This window comes from Sorex fumeus, unplaced genomic scaffold (genome assembly GCF_029834395.1).
Source record: "Sorex fumeus unplaced genomic scaffold, SorFum_2.1 ptg000029l, whole genome shotgun sequence".
In the NCBI taxonomy this organism is placed as follows: domain Eukaryota; kingdom Metazoa; phylum Chordata; class Mammalia; order Eulipotyphla; family Soricidae; genus Sorex; species Sorex fumeus.
The window spans coordinates 17782557-17800121 of NW_026606086.1; the positions used below are offsets into that span (position 1 = coordinate 17782557).

Here is a 17565-nt window from a genome sequence, read left to right on the forward strand (position 1 = left end):
TGGATGTCGGGGGTGGCCTGACTGGCCAGCTGGTGGGGCTCAGGCCCATGCCTCGGGTTCATAGCAGACTTTACCGATCCTAGGTCCTGGTCTTCCCAGCAGGTCCAGGGTGGCAGAGGCAGAGTGAGAGAAGGTACTGTCCTCTCCTGACTATGTGAGCCACCCATGGGGTCCACCGACATCAAGCTGGTGCCCCTGCGGTGCCAGCCACCACCTACTCTGAGGGGCAGTCTCCCCCCTGCTGCTGGGGACCAGAAGATTGTGCTGCCCTGTCTACCAGTGCCTCTGCACACAGACCACAGCCCAGGGGCTCAGGCTAGGGGCACCAGCTCCAGGCGTGGGTGTTGGGCTCCACGGGACTTGAGTGCGCTCACAGAGTGCGCTCACCTTGGAGGTGAGGGGCTGGAGGCCCTCCGCCCTGGGACAGACAGGAAAGTGTGTACAGGAGACAGAACTGGGTCCACAAGAGCCCCAGTTGTTGCTTGTGACCAAGGCACAGTAACCAAACTGGGTCTTGGTAGCCCAAGACCAGGGCAGTTGCCTGTAGTGGTGCCTCCTGGGTGTTAGGACGGCTGTGGCTTTAGCATGGTGGGTGCTGGTGCCCGACCCTCTCAAATGCATGTTTTCAAGGTCTCCAGGCTCCCGGCAGCAACTGTTGTGGGGGGGAAAGGATGGGGTGCGTCCAGGCCCCTGAACACAGCCAGAGCCGTGACCACTCTGGACCTCAGCCCACTGGGTAGACCCAGTGCTCACCATCCTAAGCCTGTCCCTGGGCCCTTGTTTTCTTAGCACTTACGGGGCCTCTGGGGACTTGGGGCAGGGCCCAGGTGCCAAGGGGCAGGGTGGTCTTGGGGGATTGAGGGCTGGGAGCAATGCTCCCAGTGTGGTTGCTCAGGGAAGTGCCCCTTACTCTGGCTGTAGCTTGAGGGCAGGGGGTAAGGGGTGGCCCTGAAGCCAGCTGGAAGAGCCACTGCTAGAGTTGGGTTGGGGGCAGGGCTCAGGTACTGGCCAGGACATCGCCTCAGAGGGCAGCGCCCAATTGAGGGCACAGGGCTGTCTGAGCTCCTCGGTAGGACTTGACCAGGCTGGACTTGGGACCTCAGAGACACGTCCCACAGGTCCTGCAGGTGCAGTGAGGCCCTGGGAGGAGCCGTAACAAAGTCCTGGCTGCTGGCAGAGCGCCCATCCAGCCTGGCACTTGGGGTCTGAGTTCACCCCACCTGACACCCAGGAAACCAGAGAGTGAACCCGGGTGGCCTTTTGGGCCTCAGCTTCAGTGGATGTGGATGCAGGCCAGCCAGTGCTGACAGCGTTCCGGAAGGCTGCGGCTGTGTGCTCAGCAGCACCCCCTGGGGAAAGGGCGTTTCCCAGGAAGGAAAGGGCCTCCTCTGCCGGCCACACCCGCGCTGGAGGCTGCAGCGGGCCAGGCCCTGAGCTGGCGTTGCCAGCAGGGGCCGCCTGGGATCCAGCCGAGGCCTGACCTGGCTCCTGGGGGACCGAAGGCCACAGCCAGGGCTGGGCTGTGACGTAGGGGGACAACAGGCAGAGAAGTGCGTTTCTGGAGCTTTCCTGGTCAGGGAGTGCCCAGGCTCTCCCGCAGTCCCAAGCAGGGAGCACCCTGCCTCTCCCACCTACCCACGGAGCGCCTGACCCCCGCTTCCTCAGGAACCACAGGATCCTCACAGGACCAGCCCGGCTACCCTGCTTGTCAACCACACCCCTTGTGGCAAACACACACTCTGCCTTCTCCCCAGCATGTACATGAACACACACCAACCCATCCCCAGTGTGTATGCACACCAGCCTCTCCTGCAGGTAAGCGCATACACACACACACACACACACATTTCTTTACACACCGGACTCCCATGCAGGCAGGCACGTGTGCGTGCGCGCGCACACACACACACGGTTTCCTTACACACCAGATTCCCCTGCAGGCAGGCACACACACACACACACACGATTTCCTTACACACAGGACTCCCCTGCAGGCAGGCAGGCACACACACACACATTCACACAGATTTCCTTACACTCTGTACTCCCCTGCAGGACAGGCACACACACACAATTTCCTTACACACCGGACTCTGCTGAGGAAGGCGCGTGCACACACAGACACACACACACACATATTTCCTTACACACTGGACTCCCCTGCAGGCAGGCACACACACACACACACACACGATTTCCTTACACACAGGACTCCCCTGCAGGCAGGCAGGCACACACACACACATTCACACACAGATTTCCTTACACTCTGTACTCCCCTGCAGGACAGGCACACACACACAATTTCCTTACACACCGGACTCTGCTGAGGAAGGCGCGTGCACACACAAACACACACACACACACATATTTCCTTACACACCGGACTCCCCTGCAGCCAGGCAGGCGCACACACCCACACACACAATTTCCTTACACACCAGACTCTGCTGCAGGAAGGCACGTGCACGCACACACACACACACACACTTCCTTACACACTGGACTCCCCTGCTGGCAGGCACTCATACGCAGATCTCCTTACATACTGGATTCCCCTGCAGGCAGGCACACACACCACACACACACACTCAGGCTCCCTTACATGCAGGCGTGCACACACAACTGCGGTGCAAGCCCAGTCTCCCCCAGCAGCCCAGCACACGGCTGGCCACACTCAGCCACCCCCTGGTCCCCAGCACACACAGACTTGCACACAGCAGGCTTCATAGGGGAATTTTATTTCCCGTCAGAAAGGGGAAGCAGGGCCAGCTCTGTGGGTGAGGCGGAGCCTGGCCGGGAGGGGGGTCACAGAAGGCTGCGGCTGATCAGGCTGATCACTTGGTCCCTCGGGGGTCCAGGCTGGGTGAGGGGGCTGGCCGGGATGGTGGAGCCGAGCCTGGGGCAGAGATGGCAGGCTGGTGCGGCCAGACACATAAATACTGACAGGCCAGGCACTGGCCGCAGGCCCCAGAGAATAAGGCTCGGCCACTGGCTGGGTCCGCCCGGGTCTCTGTGGGGAAGGGCGGGGGCGGGGCACCGGGACGACAAGGCTGGGGTGCAGGACACCCAAGCTCTCACTGGGACTGGAGGCAACTGTAGTTTTGGCAATTTGGCTTTCCCCAAGCCCCAGGGGCAGCAGACCCCGTCCCGGGGCCAGGCAGTGGACGGTGGGGCACATGCTCATGCAGACAGGGCGAGCGGCGGCCAGGCCCGGCACGCTCCACGTTAAGGCATCATGGTTCGACGGTCACGGAAAGCGATGACTACTGCCCAGGAGGGCAGAGCTGGACCCCGCCTGGCCCTGCCCACCGCCCCTCCCCCCGTACTCCCCCTCAGGGAGCGGGCAGCCGGGACGCAGGGGGCCGAGCGCCCTAGAAACCCAACAGCGGCCCCGTGGCACACGGCTGGGACATCAGGCGGGCTGGGCCAGTGAGGGCCTGGAAGGAGACACGGGGGGTGGAGGTGGGGCTGGAGCCCCCCACAGCACAGGTGGAAGCAGCAACAGACACAAGACCACCAAGGCAGCAGGGGGCCTGCGGGCGGGGGCGGGGGCGGGGGTGCGGGCCAGAGCTCGGCCCCTCAGTCCTTCCACTCCTTCTTGATGGTGAGGTTCCACTCCCAGGACAGGTGGTCCGTCTTGTCGTCGTCGGTGAAGCGCGACTTGATGTTGTAGCTGCCCCGCGCCAGCATGCCCTTGGGTGCCTCCTCCATGGGCGTGAGGAACTCGTAGTCCTCGGCACGGGGCCCGTAGCTGCCCACCATATAGTCTGTCTTGTCAACTGCGGGAGAGAGGGGAGTCAGGCGGGGCCGCGCCGGGGCCCTCCGCACCCTCCTCCCCCAACTCACTCTTGACGCCCTTCCGGTACGTGTGCTGGATGTACTTCATGCCCGACACAATCTCGCGGTTCACCTGGTGGGGGGTGCGGGGGAGGGTCAGGGATTAGCGGGGCGGCCGGTGCGGCCGCCTCCCCCCCCCCCCCCCCCCCGCCATGGACCCCCGCTTACCCGGAAGGAGATCTTGATCCGGTACTCCACGCCCTCCTTCAGCACGAAGGACTGCTTCTTGAAGCTCTCCAGGTCGCCTGGCGGGGGCGGGCGGTGAGGGCCGGGACCCCCGCCCGCCACTGCCCACGTGGGCGCGGCCGCCCCGCCCCACCCCGCCGCCAGGGGGCGCCCCGCCCGCGCCTACCTGTGAGGTCCAGCTCCAGCGGCCCGGGGGCGGTGCCGCACACCAGGGTCAGGCGGGTCACCACGACGTTGGGGACGCTGGGGTCTGCGGGGCGGGAGCGTCAGCGCGCGCGGAGGGGCCCGGGCCCCGACCCCCCGGGCGGCGCCTCACCGGCGGACACGGCCACGCGGCCCAGCAGCGCTTCCTTGTACTTGCGCAGGCTCTCGTCGTCCTTGTCCAGCTCCTGGATCTCCTGGATGCTCTTCTGCGCCGGCGGCTTGTAGTTCACCGAGTGCTCGTCCTCCTCGTTCTCCGCCGCGATCTGCGCCAGCTGCTCGGCCGTGGGCTCCTGCTCCGCCATGCTCGCGGGTGGGGCTGCGACACCTGCGGGCGGCGCGGGGATGCGGCGGCGGGCGCGGCCCCGGCCTTTGTCCGCGCGCCCGCCCCCGCCGGGCCCCGCCCGCCCCGCCCGCCGCCGCCGCCGCCGCCGCCTCCGCCGCCCGGGCCCCGCCGCGCCGCTCACCGAGTCCGACCGCACCGCGCCGCTCCGCTCCCACCGAGTGACGGACGTCGCCGCGCCGCGCCCGCGCCCGCGCCGCCACTTCCGGGGTCACGCGACTTCCGGCGGCGCCGGGCGGGGCGCGCGTGCGCGGCGCCATCTTGGCGCGCAAGGCGGGGCGGCGGTAGTGGCGGCGGCTGGGGCGGTGCCCGGCCACGGTCGGCCGTCCCGAGCACTGCGGAGCGAGCCTGAGCGGGCCCCATGCGCGGGGAGAACTTGTCTGTCCCGCCCGCGCTCCGGGGCCGTGCGCGGGCTCAGGTCGGCACATCGGCCCGTGGCGCCAGCCCCACGCAGGCGTCTTGGATGGCTGCAGTGTCCACTCCGTCCGAGCTCAGGGCCGCCCGCCACCCGCGTTCTTTTGCCCCTCGGGCGGCCTCTCGCCGCATCCGGGCTGGGGCGGCGTGAGTGGCCGCTCCCGGGTCCGCCCGCTGGGCCGGCCCGGTGCCCAGGCCGGGGCTTCTCTGTCCAGCCCGAGAGGCGGGTCCAGCACTCCCTGGCTTTGTTTGCTGGGGTGGGGGGGCACACCCAGCCCTCTTTGTTCTCTGGGCCACCATGTGGAGCTGGGGTTGAGCCTGGGCCCTCGAGCTAGGGCCCTCGAGCTAGGTCCTGGCCCAGTCGGCTGAATCACTTCCTTGATTAATTAAGAATTTCTGCAGCTGAAGATGATGATAAGCGGGTAGGCGGTCTCCTTGCACGCAGCCAACCCAGTTTCGACTCCCAGCGCTCGATACGATCCCTCGAATGTGCCAGGAGTGATTCCCAAGTGCAGAGCAGGAGCAACCTCTGATCACTGCTCCTGGGTGGCCCCAAAATGCACACCAGCAGCAGCAGAAAAACACGAATTCTTTTGGGGAGCAGGAGGGATGGCACCAGGACAAGGCCCGGCTTTGCATCCTGTGCCTGCACTGGACTCTCACGCCGTAGGATCGGAGTGATCCCGGGCGGAGTTACACTAGGCCTGACACCAAGTATGGCCCTGACTTTTAAAAATGTAGGGTATGCTGGAGAGATTTGAGGGAAGCGGAGTGCCTTACAATGCCTACCTGCCCTGGTCCTGATGCCCCCGCCCCCTCCAACACCACGTGTGGCTGGTTCTCCAAAAACCACCAGGGGTCACTCCTGGCCCAGGCCAGGAAAAGCCTTGGCGCACCTTTGGGTGTGGCCCCCAAACAAGTATTTTTCAGTGGTGAGCCAGTGTTGCTGGCTCCCAAACAAACAAAACCCAGATCACCAGACCTTCCGGATAAAACATTGAGAAACAACAGCAAGGGCGAATACCTTAGGGAGAAGAGCGGGGAGGGCCAACCGGGGTCAATCCCTGGAACCCTGTTTGGTCCCCCGAGCTCCCCAGGAGTAATTTCTGAATGTAGTCAGGAATGAGTCCTGAGCACGGTTGGGTGTGGCCCAAAATCAAAACCAAAAAAAAGAAGCCTGTTCAGAGGTGGGGAGATGATGAAGGGCATGTGACGTGTGCAGGATGCGGGTTTGATCCCCGACACACCCGTTCTGAGGGCTGGGGACAAATGTGGCAGGGTAGGCTTGGTCCCTGACATCACCAGGACTGACCACCCAGCCCAGAGCCAGAGTGAACCCCATCCCAGCACTGCCCAGTTAGACCCCAAATCAGAAAATCTAAATCCAAAACACTAAAAACCAAACCAAACCTGTACCCACCAACCAAAACATATTCATCCTTTATCTTCACATTTTGACCACATGCAGTGGTGCTGAGGGGATCAAAACTGGATCCCCCAGTACCAAGCTAGTGCCCTACATGCTATACTGCTCTCTGGTCTGATATTCACTGGTTAGCGGAAGGAGCAGAGGAAGAAACGGGAAACAGCTCTCACCAGAATGGGGTGTCCCGCACCACTGACTTCTGGGAAACTGTATGGAAGACTTGCGGACAGAACTGACACTGGCCAAGTCCACGTTTAGGATGCAACTGAGACAGATGCGTGGTTCCCACGTCCATCTGTCTGTCTCAGGCTCTGGTCACCCCAGTGTATGATGCTCTGGCTGTTCTCTGTCCACTGTATGTTTTTCCCCAGTCCGGAATCTTGTCACTGGGCCTCTGTAGGACTGTACCCAGCCACTCTCTGTTGGTTGTGTGCGTGGGTGAGATGCCTGTGCCCCGGACCTCTCACTGAGCAGGCTTGGGAGGCAGCCTGACTGTGCTGTCCGGCCTGACTTGCTGTCTGGCTTGATTTGCTGTCTGGCCTGACTTGCTATCCAGCCTGACTGCTCTGTGCCGTCCAGTCTGACTGTGCTATCTGGCCTGACCATGCTGACCAGCCTGATTGTGCTGTCCAGCCTGACTGCTCTGTGCTGTCGGCCTGACTGTGATGTCCAGCCTGACTTGCTGTCCAGCCTGACTGCTCTGTGCTGTCCAGCCTGACTGCTCTGCGCTGTCCAACCTGACCATGCTGTCCAGTCTGACTTGCTGTCCAGCCTGACTGCTCTGTGCAGTTCGGCCTGACCGTGCTGTCCAGCCTGACTGCTCTGTGCTGTCCATCTGGGAGGAGTGAGCAGGCTGGAGCTTCCTTCCACCTGCTGCTCTGTCCTGCTTGCTAGTCCCATCTATTCGTGATTGGATACTGTTTCCCAGGAGCAGATCAGAAAACTGGGATTAACTAGTTGATCTGTTTATCTGTTAAGGCCACCCTCCCACTCCTACTGAATCTGGTACTTTAGGGTAAACCATCAGTTGAATTTGGGCAATGAATACGATCAGGACAGTTAGGCGGGAGCACAGGCTCAGCCTGGGGCCCAGCTCCGAGCATCCCTGGGTGTGGCCCCTGGCCTGGTTCAATGGCAAAGCATGTATCCCATGTGTGAGGCCTTGGAGTTACTGCTAGGAAGATCAAAACATTTTCCAGAGGAGTAAACTACAAATCATTCTTAGATCATATAAAATATCTGATACATAATACACAATTATCGAACAAAAAGAAGACAAAAACAAACCACTCAAAATGAGAATGAGGGCATGACTCACTCGCTCTTGGAAGAAAATCAATACGGACCAGTATTGATAGAATCATAGCCAAATGCTGCTCTGGGCAAACACCAAAAACCCTGGGGCCTGAGCAACAGTAGCGGGACGGCCACTTGCTTCGTATGTGGCCAACCAGGGATTGATTCCTGGTACCCCATATAGTACCCCAAGCCCACTAGGAGTGATCCCTGAGCACAGAGCCTGGAGTGAGCCCTGAGCGCAGAGCTGGGAGTGAGCCTGGAGCACTGCCTTGCGGCCCTGCAGAAGCCTGGCACGGATGGCGTTGTGGGGAAGGATGCAGTCTTGAGGAAGCAGAGCTCCTTCCTGCAAGGGTCTGGACCGGCCTGTCATGAGTCCCCACACAGCGGGCCCAGGGCCCTCAGACCCCATCAGAGCCCTAAACCCTCTCGTCCAGCAGAGCAGTGCTGGGAAGGCAAATCAGGCCTGCCCTTGCCTCAGCATCAGGGGGAGGGAGGCGGGAGGAGGGAAGGGACAGCGACAGTCAGTGGGGCCGGCCTGCAGGAGTCCACGGGAGCCTGGCTTGCAGGTTTTCCATTTACAATGGTGGTTTCCAGGCAGACAGCACGGGACACTCCCGCAGAGGGTCTTCGAGCCCGGTCAGGAGTGACCCTTGAGCACAGAGCCAGGAGTCAGCCCCCAAGCACTGCTGGGTGTGGCCAAACACAAACAAGGAAGAAGGAAGCTTCCTCATCTCCCTCTGTGCTCAGGGTGTGCCCAGGACTCCTGTCTTTTCCACATTCACTGGACCTCGGGCCCACCCTTCCCCGGGTGGGGCCCTCATGTCTTTGAACTACTGGGAGGGGGGGATTTGGTGACTTCTGTCAACCCCACTGTGGCTTTGCCACACCCCAATCTCAGCCCAGGCCTCCGGGGCAGGGGCGCTCCCGCAGCACACGCATCTTCCCAGACTTCCTCGTGATGTTTCATTTATTTATTTATTTATTTATTTATTGCTTTTTTGGTCACACCAAGCAATGCTCAGGGATTATTCCTGGCTCTGCACTCAGGAATTACTCCTGGCGGTGCTTGGGGAACCATATGGGATGCCGGGGATTGAACCCAGGTCGGCCGCGTGCAAGGCAAACGCCCTACCCACTATGCTATCACTCCGGCCCGTGATGTTTCATTTTTATTAAAAAAATTGTTCTTTGGGGCTGGAGCGATAGCACAGCGAGTAGGGTGTTTGCCTTGCACGCAGCCAACATGGCCGACACAGGTTCGATTCCCAGCACCCCATATGGTCCCCTGAGCACCGCCAGGAGCTATTCCTGAGTGCATGAGCCAGGAGTAACCCCTGAGCATCGCCGGGTGTGACCCAAAAAGAAAAAAAAAATTGTTCTTTTCGGTGAAGGATGGTAGTTTCAATTTTAAATATTTATTTTTGGGTTCTGGGTACATACAGCAATGCTCAGGGATCACTCTTGGTGGGCAAGGCCAGTGCCCTCCCCGTTGTATCAGGAACATACATGAGATAGAATGTGCGCTTCTCCAGCGTATACTACAGTGAAGGAGCGAGGACAGCTGCCTGGAGTGAACCTTCGTGTCAGACCTGAGTGGGGCCACTAGACAGGGCTGCAGGTAGCAAGCTCGATCTAGCACCACAGAGGGTCCAAGTCCGGAATGAGCCCTGGGGGTCAGGTCAACCATGGGCAAGGCCAGTACCTCCCGCAGTTTCTCTCCAGGCTGTTGTCTGCGGGATCTGTTTTGGGGCCACTTCCAGTTCCTCAGGGAAACACGGGGTGCTAGAGATTGGGGCTGGACGCAGCCAGAGGCCAAATCCCTTTTCCCCTTCTGGTCAGGCTGCAGTCGGTGATGCCTCTGGCTCCTCTTGCCCCTGGAGGCCTGGCAGCAACACCATGCCTGTCACCATGCCTGTCTGAGTAAGCTGCTGGGGTTCGCAGGGCACCTGGGTGGACCCTGTCCCAGCACTGTTTACTGCTGGGCCCCGCTGGCCCTGGCTACTGCTGGGTTGGGAGGGGCGGGGGGCATCTGCATGCTACACTGGCTTTGACACCGGCTCCGACACCCTCTGCCCCCATACTGATCAGCGCCTGCTCCCTGCCCAGACCAGCAGGTGTTTCTGAACACTGGACCATCTTCACTTCACCCTGGGTTTCAGGTACCCTTGTTTCAGGCTTGGCCTCCGAGCCCAGAGGGTCGCTCTTGACACCTTGTGGTGTCCCAGAGACCCTCTCCCTAAGGCTCTGCAGATCAGACTGCTCCTCCAGCCATAAACAGCGTCTGTGGCTACAGGTGGTCAGAGGTGTGGGGCACACGGCCCCAGGGCTGACCAAGAGGGCCTGGCTCAGGTACACAAGGGGCACTTCCCCCCACTCCGCCCATCAGAGAAGGTGGCACCAGGCTAGGCTGGTCTCTGGGTGCCCACAATTGGGTCCCACGGGAAAAGCCAAGGCTGTGTGCTCGCTCTCCGCCACAGAGGCCTCTCAGGATGGGACATGCAGGACCCGGTGCAGGAGGGCACGGGCTGCCTCTGACCCCAACCCAAGGGTGGCCCTGCCAGTCGCCTTCACAGGACCCCAAACACCCTCACCAAAAGCAAGGAAAAAAGGCGGATTCTGCATTTCTTTCCTTTTATTTATCAAATTTGATAATGAATTAGTTCCCAAGCAACCTCCATGGGCAAGAACATTCGGTGTTTTCAGCTCAGTCACATTGTCAACTCAGGAAGTCTGTGTGTTTGACAAGGGCACACAGGAGACAATTCCAAGGCTCAGCGGGGAGACAGGTCAGAGCAGCTCACACACAAGCTGGACACTGCACATTTAACAACCTGCACAGGTAACAAAGAGCTGCCTGGCTTGGGTGAAAGTCACAGAAAAGTGGCCGTTATGTTCTGCTGGTATTCTGAGGTCGTCTCTAAAGACGGATTTATTGCTATATCCCCTGGTGCTCAGCTGACCCCAGGTCACTGCACAACAGCTCTCAGTAAAACACATGGATGCGTGGGTCCCCATCACAGAAAATGATGCCACCAGCCCTCAGATCTCAGCCCCACTCGGAGTGTCCACCAAGAGCCAGAGGCGAAGGCAGCGGGTGCCTCTGGTCCAGCATCCGGCGGGAGGGGAGGGCGCAGCAGGGCAGGTGCCGGCCTCAGAGGCATCAGGCGTGGGCCCGCAGCACTTTGGGTGGTGCCCTGGTGGAGTGACAGACAGGGCAAGGCCAGCGGACACAAGACCCCTTATAGAGCAGGCTTGGTTTGGAGAGTGGCCCGGCTGACTCTAAGGGAGGGGACAGCCCTGGCCCGGAAACTCACTCTGGACTTAGGGGAGCGGCGAAAAGTGCAATAATGGACTCAAGAAAAACCTAGCTCGAGGGGTGGTGTGGGAGGAGCGGGGGGATCAGAAAGACCCCTTTCCCAACACAGCCCCGTGCGGGGCGAGGTGCCCCCTGCCACCCTTCCAGCTGAGTCGCACATAAGGCCGCTCAGTCGGGCACTGGGCAGAGAGCACCTGCGACCCACGGATGCGCGGTTGGGGGAGGCAAGATGTAACCACAGTGGCCTTGAGCTCACTGTCCGTCCCAGCACACGTCCACCCACCTTCCGATGGGCTGAAGGCCAGGCTGTGTGTCCACCACGGAACGAAGTCCCAGCACAGGGCATGTTGGTCGACCCCGGCCACCACGCAGGCCCTCCCAGCAGCGCCCAGGGCTTGGCTCAGGACGGGAGCCTGAAGACCAGCTCAGCAAGCAGCCCAGGTGGCCATGAGTGGTCTGGGGCCTACCTGGTGGTGCTCTGGCTCTGCGGTAGCAGCACTGAGGGGAACACCACCAGGCAGCCAGGTGCTGATGTCAACCTATGAACGTCAGCCGCCCAAACGCCTGCTTTCTGGAAGACACTTCGCCCCCCGCCGGGAAAGTAAGACCCCCAAGCTCACAGTGGAGGCCTGGACAGGAAGGTCAGCACACAGGCCCCGGCAAGAGCCCAGACCTGCCATCACCCCGTTTCCACCAGCTGAGGACAAGAGCACCAACAAGCACCGCCAGACCCCACACTGCCTTCCACAGCCTGTGACAGGTCTCGGTGTCACGTGGGCCTGCTTCGGGAACAGACAGCCCCCTCCCCACACCGCGCAGCTCCCATGGTCACGCCCCGGCCCATCCCTAGCTGGTCACGCCTTGGGCCTATGGCTGGCCCTGCCCACCTTGCCTGCAGGCCCTCCTGCCCGGCCCCTCTGGACAGAAAACCGCAGACAAAGGGGTTCTCGCCGTCAGAACTGGGACCGGAGCCCCAGCTCCCCCCGACGCCCCTCACCTGGTGCGGCGTGCAGGCGGCGGCGGCAGAGGAACAGGGCTGCTCGTGCTCCCACCTACCGGGCAGAGAGCAGGCAGTTAGCGCCCGGGCAGACAGCGGGACAGTCAGACAGCGCCGGTGCCACACGTTTCTAGTTTATTATGGCCAAGGCGGAAACGCCGCCTCCTCCACAACAGCAACAGTGAGATTTATCCCAAAATAACTCAGTACAAAACAGGTCTGCTTCAGAATTAAAAAAAAAAAGGGGAGAGGGGAGAAGGGAGAAAAACCTTTACATGAGTTTTAAAACCCTATTTTAAAACATAAAAGAAACCGATGCCTCGGCAGCCGCGCAGCCCCTCTGCCCCTCCCCGGGAGCTCGGCCGACAGGACGTCTGTTCGGATCCGCACGCCGGTGGGTGGCTCTTAGCTGGTGTCCATCTGCAACACAGGAGAAGGCCGCTGTGTACTGTGCGCCCCGATTGCCCGCGCCTGTCCCCGGTGCCCAGGCCCGGCCACTTACCCTGGCATTGTAGGCGTCCAGCTGTGCGTCCAGCTCCTCTGCAGAAAGCTGCTGCTTGGAGCTCCGGCCGGTGCCCCGGCCCCGGCCCCGGCTGCCCCCGCGGGCTCCTCTCCGGACCCCGCCACCGAAGCCTCCAGCCCCGCGGTTCCTAGTCATCCCGCCTCTATTTATGCTGGCGAGAAAGAAGGGACGCTCAGTCTCGGCCTGGCAGGGACCCGCTGGCGCCCCCCAGGTCCCCCCAGCCCCTCACCTCTGGGCGGGTCTCCGCTGTGTGTCTATCTGTGACGTGACGAGCTGGATGTTCATGGGGCGGCCTGCGGCAGAGACAGGGAGGCCGTGAGCCCGCCCCGGGCGGGGCGCGGGGCCCGGGCCCCCCACCAGTCCGCCGTGCCCAGGGCTCAGGCGGGGCTGCCCCCTGCACGCACAGGCCTGGCCCCCGGCTGCACACGCGCCGACGCACCGTCCAGGGGCACCCCATTGTACTGCTTCATGGCCTTCAGCGCGTCCGCCTTCCGCTCGAAGTGCACGTCGGCGGTGCCCAGGCTGCGGCCCGAGCGATCGTAGTGCACAGCCGCCTTCTTCAGTGTCCCGAACTCGGCGAACAGCTCCTGTGGGCGGGCGCGGGAGGGCGCGCGATGTGAGCTGGGTGAGCGGGCTGAGCGCCGGCCGGGGGAGCGGGCTGGGGCGCGGGCGGGCCAGCGCGGGCACGGGTCCGGGCTGGGGGTGCGGGTGGGTGAGCACGGGCCGGGGCGCAGGTGGGCGAGCGCGGGCCCGGGTCCGGGTCCAGGTTGGGTCTGGGTCCAGGTCCGGGGGCGCGGGCCCGCCCGCCTCACGCGCTCACCTGGATGTCAGCGTCCGACACGCCGAAGTCCAGGTTAGACACCAGCAGCTTCCCGCCTGTCTCCACGCCGGCGCCGGCCCCGAAGCCGCTGTCGAACAGGTCGTGCTGCCACTTATCGGGGAGCTGCTTGGGCTGCGGGCGAGCGGGCGCATGAGCGGCCACGCGGCGGCGCGGACAAAGGCGGCCCGGACCCGCCCCCGGCCCCGGCCCGCGCCCCAGGCCCGCGGCCGTCCCGCCCGCGCTCACCCGGCTGTAGGGCGCCGGCCGATTCCTGCCGCCGCCGCCCGCCGCGCCGCGGGCCAGAGCCGCCCGGTTCCGGACCGGCCCGCCGCCGCGGCCCACCCGCGCGGCTGCCTGCACGCCGCCGCCGCGGCCCTGCGAGCCGGCGCGGCCGCGGCCCCGGCCCCCGCCGCGGCCGCCCCGCTGGCTCCGGTTCAGCTTGATGATGTCGTCCAGAGACATGTCCATCTTGTCGGCCATGGCGGGCGCGGAATCGGGCCTCGGCTCCGGCCCGCGCGTCAGCACGCCGGCGCGTCACTTCCGGCGCGGCGCGCGGCGGGCGGCGCCGCGGGCCCGGAGCAGCCGCCGATTGGCCGCAGGCGGGCGGGGGGCGGGCCGGCGCGTGCGCGCGAGGCCGGCGGGGCGGGGCACGCGGGGCGCCGGGCCGCGGCCGCGGTCGTTTTTATACCTTCCCGCGCGGGCGTGGGCGCTGCCAACCGAAGGCGGCGGGCGGGCGGGGGGGCGGGGCGCGCGCGCGCGGGCCGGGCCGCGGCGCGGGGCGGGCCGCGGCCGTTAGGGGCGGGGCGCGCGCCTGCTCCGCCCGCCGCTCCGTCCGCCGCCAGCGCCATGAAGGTGAAGATCAAGTGCTGGAACGGGGTGGCCACGTGGCTGTGGGTGGCCAACGACGAGAACTGCGGCATCTGCCGGATGGCATTCAACGGCTGCTGCCCGGACTGTGAGTGCCCGCAGGCGGCTCCGCGGTGGCGCGGCCCCAGGGCTCGGGGCGGGGCGGGATGGAGCCGCCGCGGCCGGCCGGGCCCGCGCCCGCCGCCTCCTCGGACCGCTCCGCGTGCGGGGGTCCCGGGGTGCGCGGGCCCACGGGCGCCGCGGAGCCTCGGGCCAGGGAGGGGTCGTGCGGGTGCCCGGCCGGCCCCGAGTACCAGCCTCGGCGCCCTTTCCTGTCCCCTTCCCCCGCCCGCCCTGGGCCTCCCTGTTCCGGAAGGATCCGATTCGATGGGTGACCCCTTGGCAGGGGCCTGTCGGCCTGCGCTCTGCCCTGGGGAAGCCTCCGATCCCCGCGCAGGGAGTTTAGTAATGTTTTGTTGGCTCTGTTTTTGGGCCACACCCACGCGGCGTTGCCCATGTGACTCTTCCGGTTCGGTTAGGGGTGGACCTAGCGGTGCTCCGCGGACCTTGCAGGTGGAGTGGGGAGTGGGAGCCCCCGGCCCTTCTTTAGAGTTTGCCCTTGCATGTAGGTCTTTTGACACAAGACAAAGGATCCTCTTAGAATTTTTCTTTTTTCCTGGTGCTCGGGAGGGGGTCCTGCCTCTGTCTCCCTCCTCCCCCAGGTAAGTGTTCTGTCCCTCCTGGACCAGACCCCTCCCGGCCTGCTCTGCAGCTTCCTCCCTGATCATCCAAACCGCTGCCCTGTATTGCCAGATATTCTGAGTGGGTGACGGGTGAGGCTGTCCCAGAGCCTCCCTGGGTACTGCTCGCTGTAGAGACTGCCTATACCCCCACAGGTTCTTCCCAGGGGAAAGTGCCCTGGGAGCAGGCCTTGCCAGTCACTGCTTTGACCTCCTGAGACACCAACATCGGGGGCTGGAACTGTGGCACAGTGAGGAGGGTGCTTGTCTGGCATGCGGCTGACCTGGGCTTGATCCCCAACACCCTGTATGGTTCCCCAGGCCAGCATTGCCAGGTGTGGCCCAAAAACAAGAAAAGAAACATGGGCTTATTTCCATCTGTGGGCCTCAGGCTACATGTATGTAGCTAGTCCTAGTTTGATTCACCCAACAACTAGAAAGAAGAGACTTGTAGCGGTCTGCTTTACTTTTAAATGTTCCCACGGCCTGCCCTGGCTGTCCCCAGCTCTGTGGCTTGGCTCTGAGGCTGTTTGGTCTGTTCATTGCTGTTTCTATGTTGGTGTCCGAGGTATTAGCCTGTTTCCCTGGCACACATGTGAGGCCTGCAGACATCTTTCCTTCCAACGTCATTCTGTCTTGCTTAAACGGCTTCCATTTTTGCTGTGAATGGCAAAATTATGGTTTTGTTTTTTATAGCCTAGTAGTATTCCACTACATAAATTTCTTATATTCTTACATATTCCTGAAAGATATATATTTATATTTTCATAAGATAATTATTTCAAATAAATAATTTAACTTGCAACTCATTGTACTTATTGTAGGTTTTTGCTTTTATTTCTTTTTGGGTCACACCTCTCGGAGAGCCCAACCAGCTACTGAGAGTATCTCGCCCGCACAGCAAAGCCTGGCAGGCTACCCTTAACGTATTCAATATGCCAAACACAGTAACAAGTCTCACAATGGAGATGTTACTCGACCCACTTGAGCACGTCAATGAACAACGGGAGAAAGGTGCTACGGGTCACACCCAGCAATGCACAGGGGTCACTCCTGGCTCTGTGCTAAGGGAACCATATGCGATGCTAGGAATTGAACCCGGGTCGGCCGCATACAAGGCAAACACCCTGCCCACTGCTGTTTTTGGGCCACTCCCAGCTAGGTGCTTGGTTGATTGTGTAGTATTGGGATTGAACCCTCTGCCCTGTGGCCTCCACCCGCCCCCAGCCTGTACTCTGTCCAAGCACGCTTGCACACGTTTGCCATACAGCAGTGCAGTCAGTGCTGGGGCCCCTTAGCAGGGCTTGCTCCTCTTGGCACATTTCTACTCACCTGCTGCCAGGGACTTGGGGCACCCCCACCCCTCATCAGCGTTCCTTGGACCCCTGTTTTGTGTCTTAAGAGATCCCCAGAAATGAGGTGTCTGCAGTTCTGGATGCTCTGTCCTTAGCTCCCTGTTGACTTCAGGGTTGCAGCTGACTTAGCTGTGTGTGGCATGAGTTGGGGTTCAGGTGCGCCACCTGGTGGCCCACACTATTTCCTGCCTGCTGTCTGGTAACCAGGAGTGGCACTGTGGCCATAGGCCACAAAAGTCATTTGTTTTAAGCTCTGGACGAAAGCCCGCCCTCAGACCTGGCGAGCACAGGCTCCAGTCCCTGGTGCCAAGCTGCATGCTGTGTGGGTGCATACGGGGGCCCTCCTAAGGAGTGGCATCAGGCTCTGTGTCCTGGGGGGGGTGGAAGGGTGTGGGCCTCGTGTCTGCCTTGCAGGCTCTGAGCAGGCCCCTCTGCAGGCAAGGTGCCCGGGGACGACTGCCCGCTGGTGTGGGGCCAGTGCTCCCACTGCTTCCATATGCACTGCATCCTCAAGTGGCTCAACGCGCAGCAGGTCCAGCAGCACTGTCCCATGTGCCGCCAGGAGTGGAAGTTCAAGGAGTGAGCCCGGCCAGCTGCCACAGCCTTCACGCGCCGGGACCCAATAAAGCACTCCACACCACCAACGCTCGTCTCATCTGTGCTGATGTGGGCGCCTCAGGGGACTGTGGCCCTGCGTCACAGGCGCTGGGGAGCCGGTGCTGTGTGGGCTGCAGACCCTGAGGCCTGTCTGGGGCGGGGGTGGCTGTCATCAGCAACTGGCGGCTCTTGGAGACAACCGGGCAGCAAGGCTACAGGGATCCCCACTTGAACTTCCAGGCTCTGCTCTTGGGGGTCCCTTTGGGGAGGGGAGGATGCTGGGTACCAGGGAACTCATGACTAAGGGCCACCTGCCCCCCCCATCTGATAGGCAGCTCCTGCTCCCCCTCCCTCCGGAACTGGGTACACATTGGGTGGCTGCTGACAAAGGAGGGAGGGATTGGCTGGGGCGGTCCCTACATGCCTGTGTCCCCGCCTGCCCATCCTCACTGAAGATAAAAGGCGCTGCTCCCCGTCGGTCATGCTGTGCCCGCCTGCATTTGGATCCTGTCCCCATGGCCTGGCCCACGATGCTGACAGCTGCTGCCCTGGCTCTGTGCCTGCTGCAGGCTGGACCTGCTCTGGCATGGTACAAGCCGGCAGCAGGGCGTGGACACTACTCGGTGGGCCGTGCTGCGGGGCTGCTGGCCAGCCTGCGTGGA

At 62.5% G+C, this 17565-nt stretch overlaps 3 protein-coding genes across 3 annotated transcripts; 1 reads left to right on the forward strand and 2 right to left on the reverse strand.

Annotated features, from left to right (window-relative positions):
• Positions 1-2727: 2727 nt before the first annotated feature.
• Positions 2728-4805, reverse strand: ARHGDIA (Rho GDP dissociation inhibitor alpha). Its single transcript, XM_056115798.1, has 6 exons — positions 4695-4805; positions 4343-4555; positions 4193-4276; positions 4009-4085; positions 3850-3913; positions 2728-3782 (listed from the first exon to the last, which is right to left on the reverse strand). The coding sequence occupies exons 2-6, from the start codon at positions 4530-4532 to the stop codon at positions 3583-3585; spliced, it is 615 nt and encodes a 204-aa protein (XP_055971773.1). The 5' UTR covers positions 4533-4555; positions 4695-4805; the 3' UTR covers positions 2728-3582.
• A 7335-nt stretch (positions 4806-12140) lies between these two features.
• Positions 12141-13867, reverse strand: ALYREF (Aly/REF export factor). Its single transcript, XM_056115467.1, has 6 exons — positions 13612-13867; positions 13366-13497; positions 12985-13132; positions 12775-12838; positions 12525-12696; positions 12141-12442 (listed from the first exon to the last, which is right to left on the reverse strand). The coding sequence occupies exons 1-6, from the start codon at positions 13843-13845 to the stop codon at positions 12428-12430; spliced, it is 765 nt and encodes a 254-aa protein (XP_055971442.1). The 5' UTR covers positions 13846-13867; the 3' UTR covers positions 12141-12427.
• A 267-nt stretch (positions 13868-14134) lies between these two features.
• On the forward strand, positions 14135-16972 carry ANAPC11 (anaphase promoting complex subunit 11). The gene is made up of 2 exons (XM_056115494.1): positions 14135-14320; positions 16744-16972. The coding sequence occupies exons 1-2, from the start codon at positions 14212-14214 to the stop codon at positions 16887-16889; spliced, it is 255 nt and encodes an 84-aa protein (XP_055971469.1). The 5' UTR covers positions 14135-14211; the 3' UTR covers positions 16890-16972.
• The last annotated feature ends 593 nt before the right edge of the window (positions 16973-17565 follow it).

Coding starts and splice junctions, on each gene's coding strand:
- ARHGDIA (XM_056115798.1), bottom strand. CDS start 4,532: ATGGCGGAGCAGGAGCCCACGGCCGAGCAGCTGGCGCAGATCGCGGCG. Junction 4,277..4,342: donor CCGCGTGGCCGTGTCCGCCG/GTGAGGCGCCGC, acceptor CCCGCCCCGCAG/ACCCCAGCGTCCCCAACGTC. Junction 3,914..4,008: donor GGATCAAGATCTCCTTCCGG/GTAAGCGGGGGT, acceptor ACCCCCCACCAG/GTGAACCGCGAGATTGTGTC.
- ALYREF (XM_056115467.1), bottom strand. CDS start 13,845: ATGGCCGACAAGATGGACATGTCTCTGGACGACATCATCAAGCTGAAC. Junction 13,133..13,365: donor TGTCGGACGCTGACATCCAG/GTGAGCGCGTGA, acceptor GCCCGCCCACAG/GAGCTGTTCGCCGAGTTCGG. Junction 12,839..12,984: donor CAATGGGGTGCCCCTGGACG/GTGCGTCGGCGC, acceptor TCTCTGCCGCAG/GCCGCCCCATGAACATCCAG.
- ANAPC11 (XM_056115494.1), top strand. CDS start 14,212: ATGAAGGTGAAGATCAAGTGCTGGAACGGGGTGGCCACGTGGCTGTGG. Junction 14,321..16,743: donor CAACGGCTGCTGCCCGGACT/GTGAGTGCCCGC, acceptor GCCCCTCTGCAG/GCAAGGTGCCCGGGGACGAC.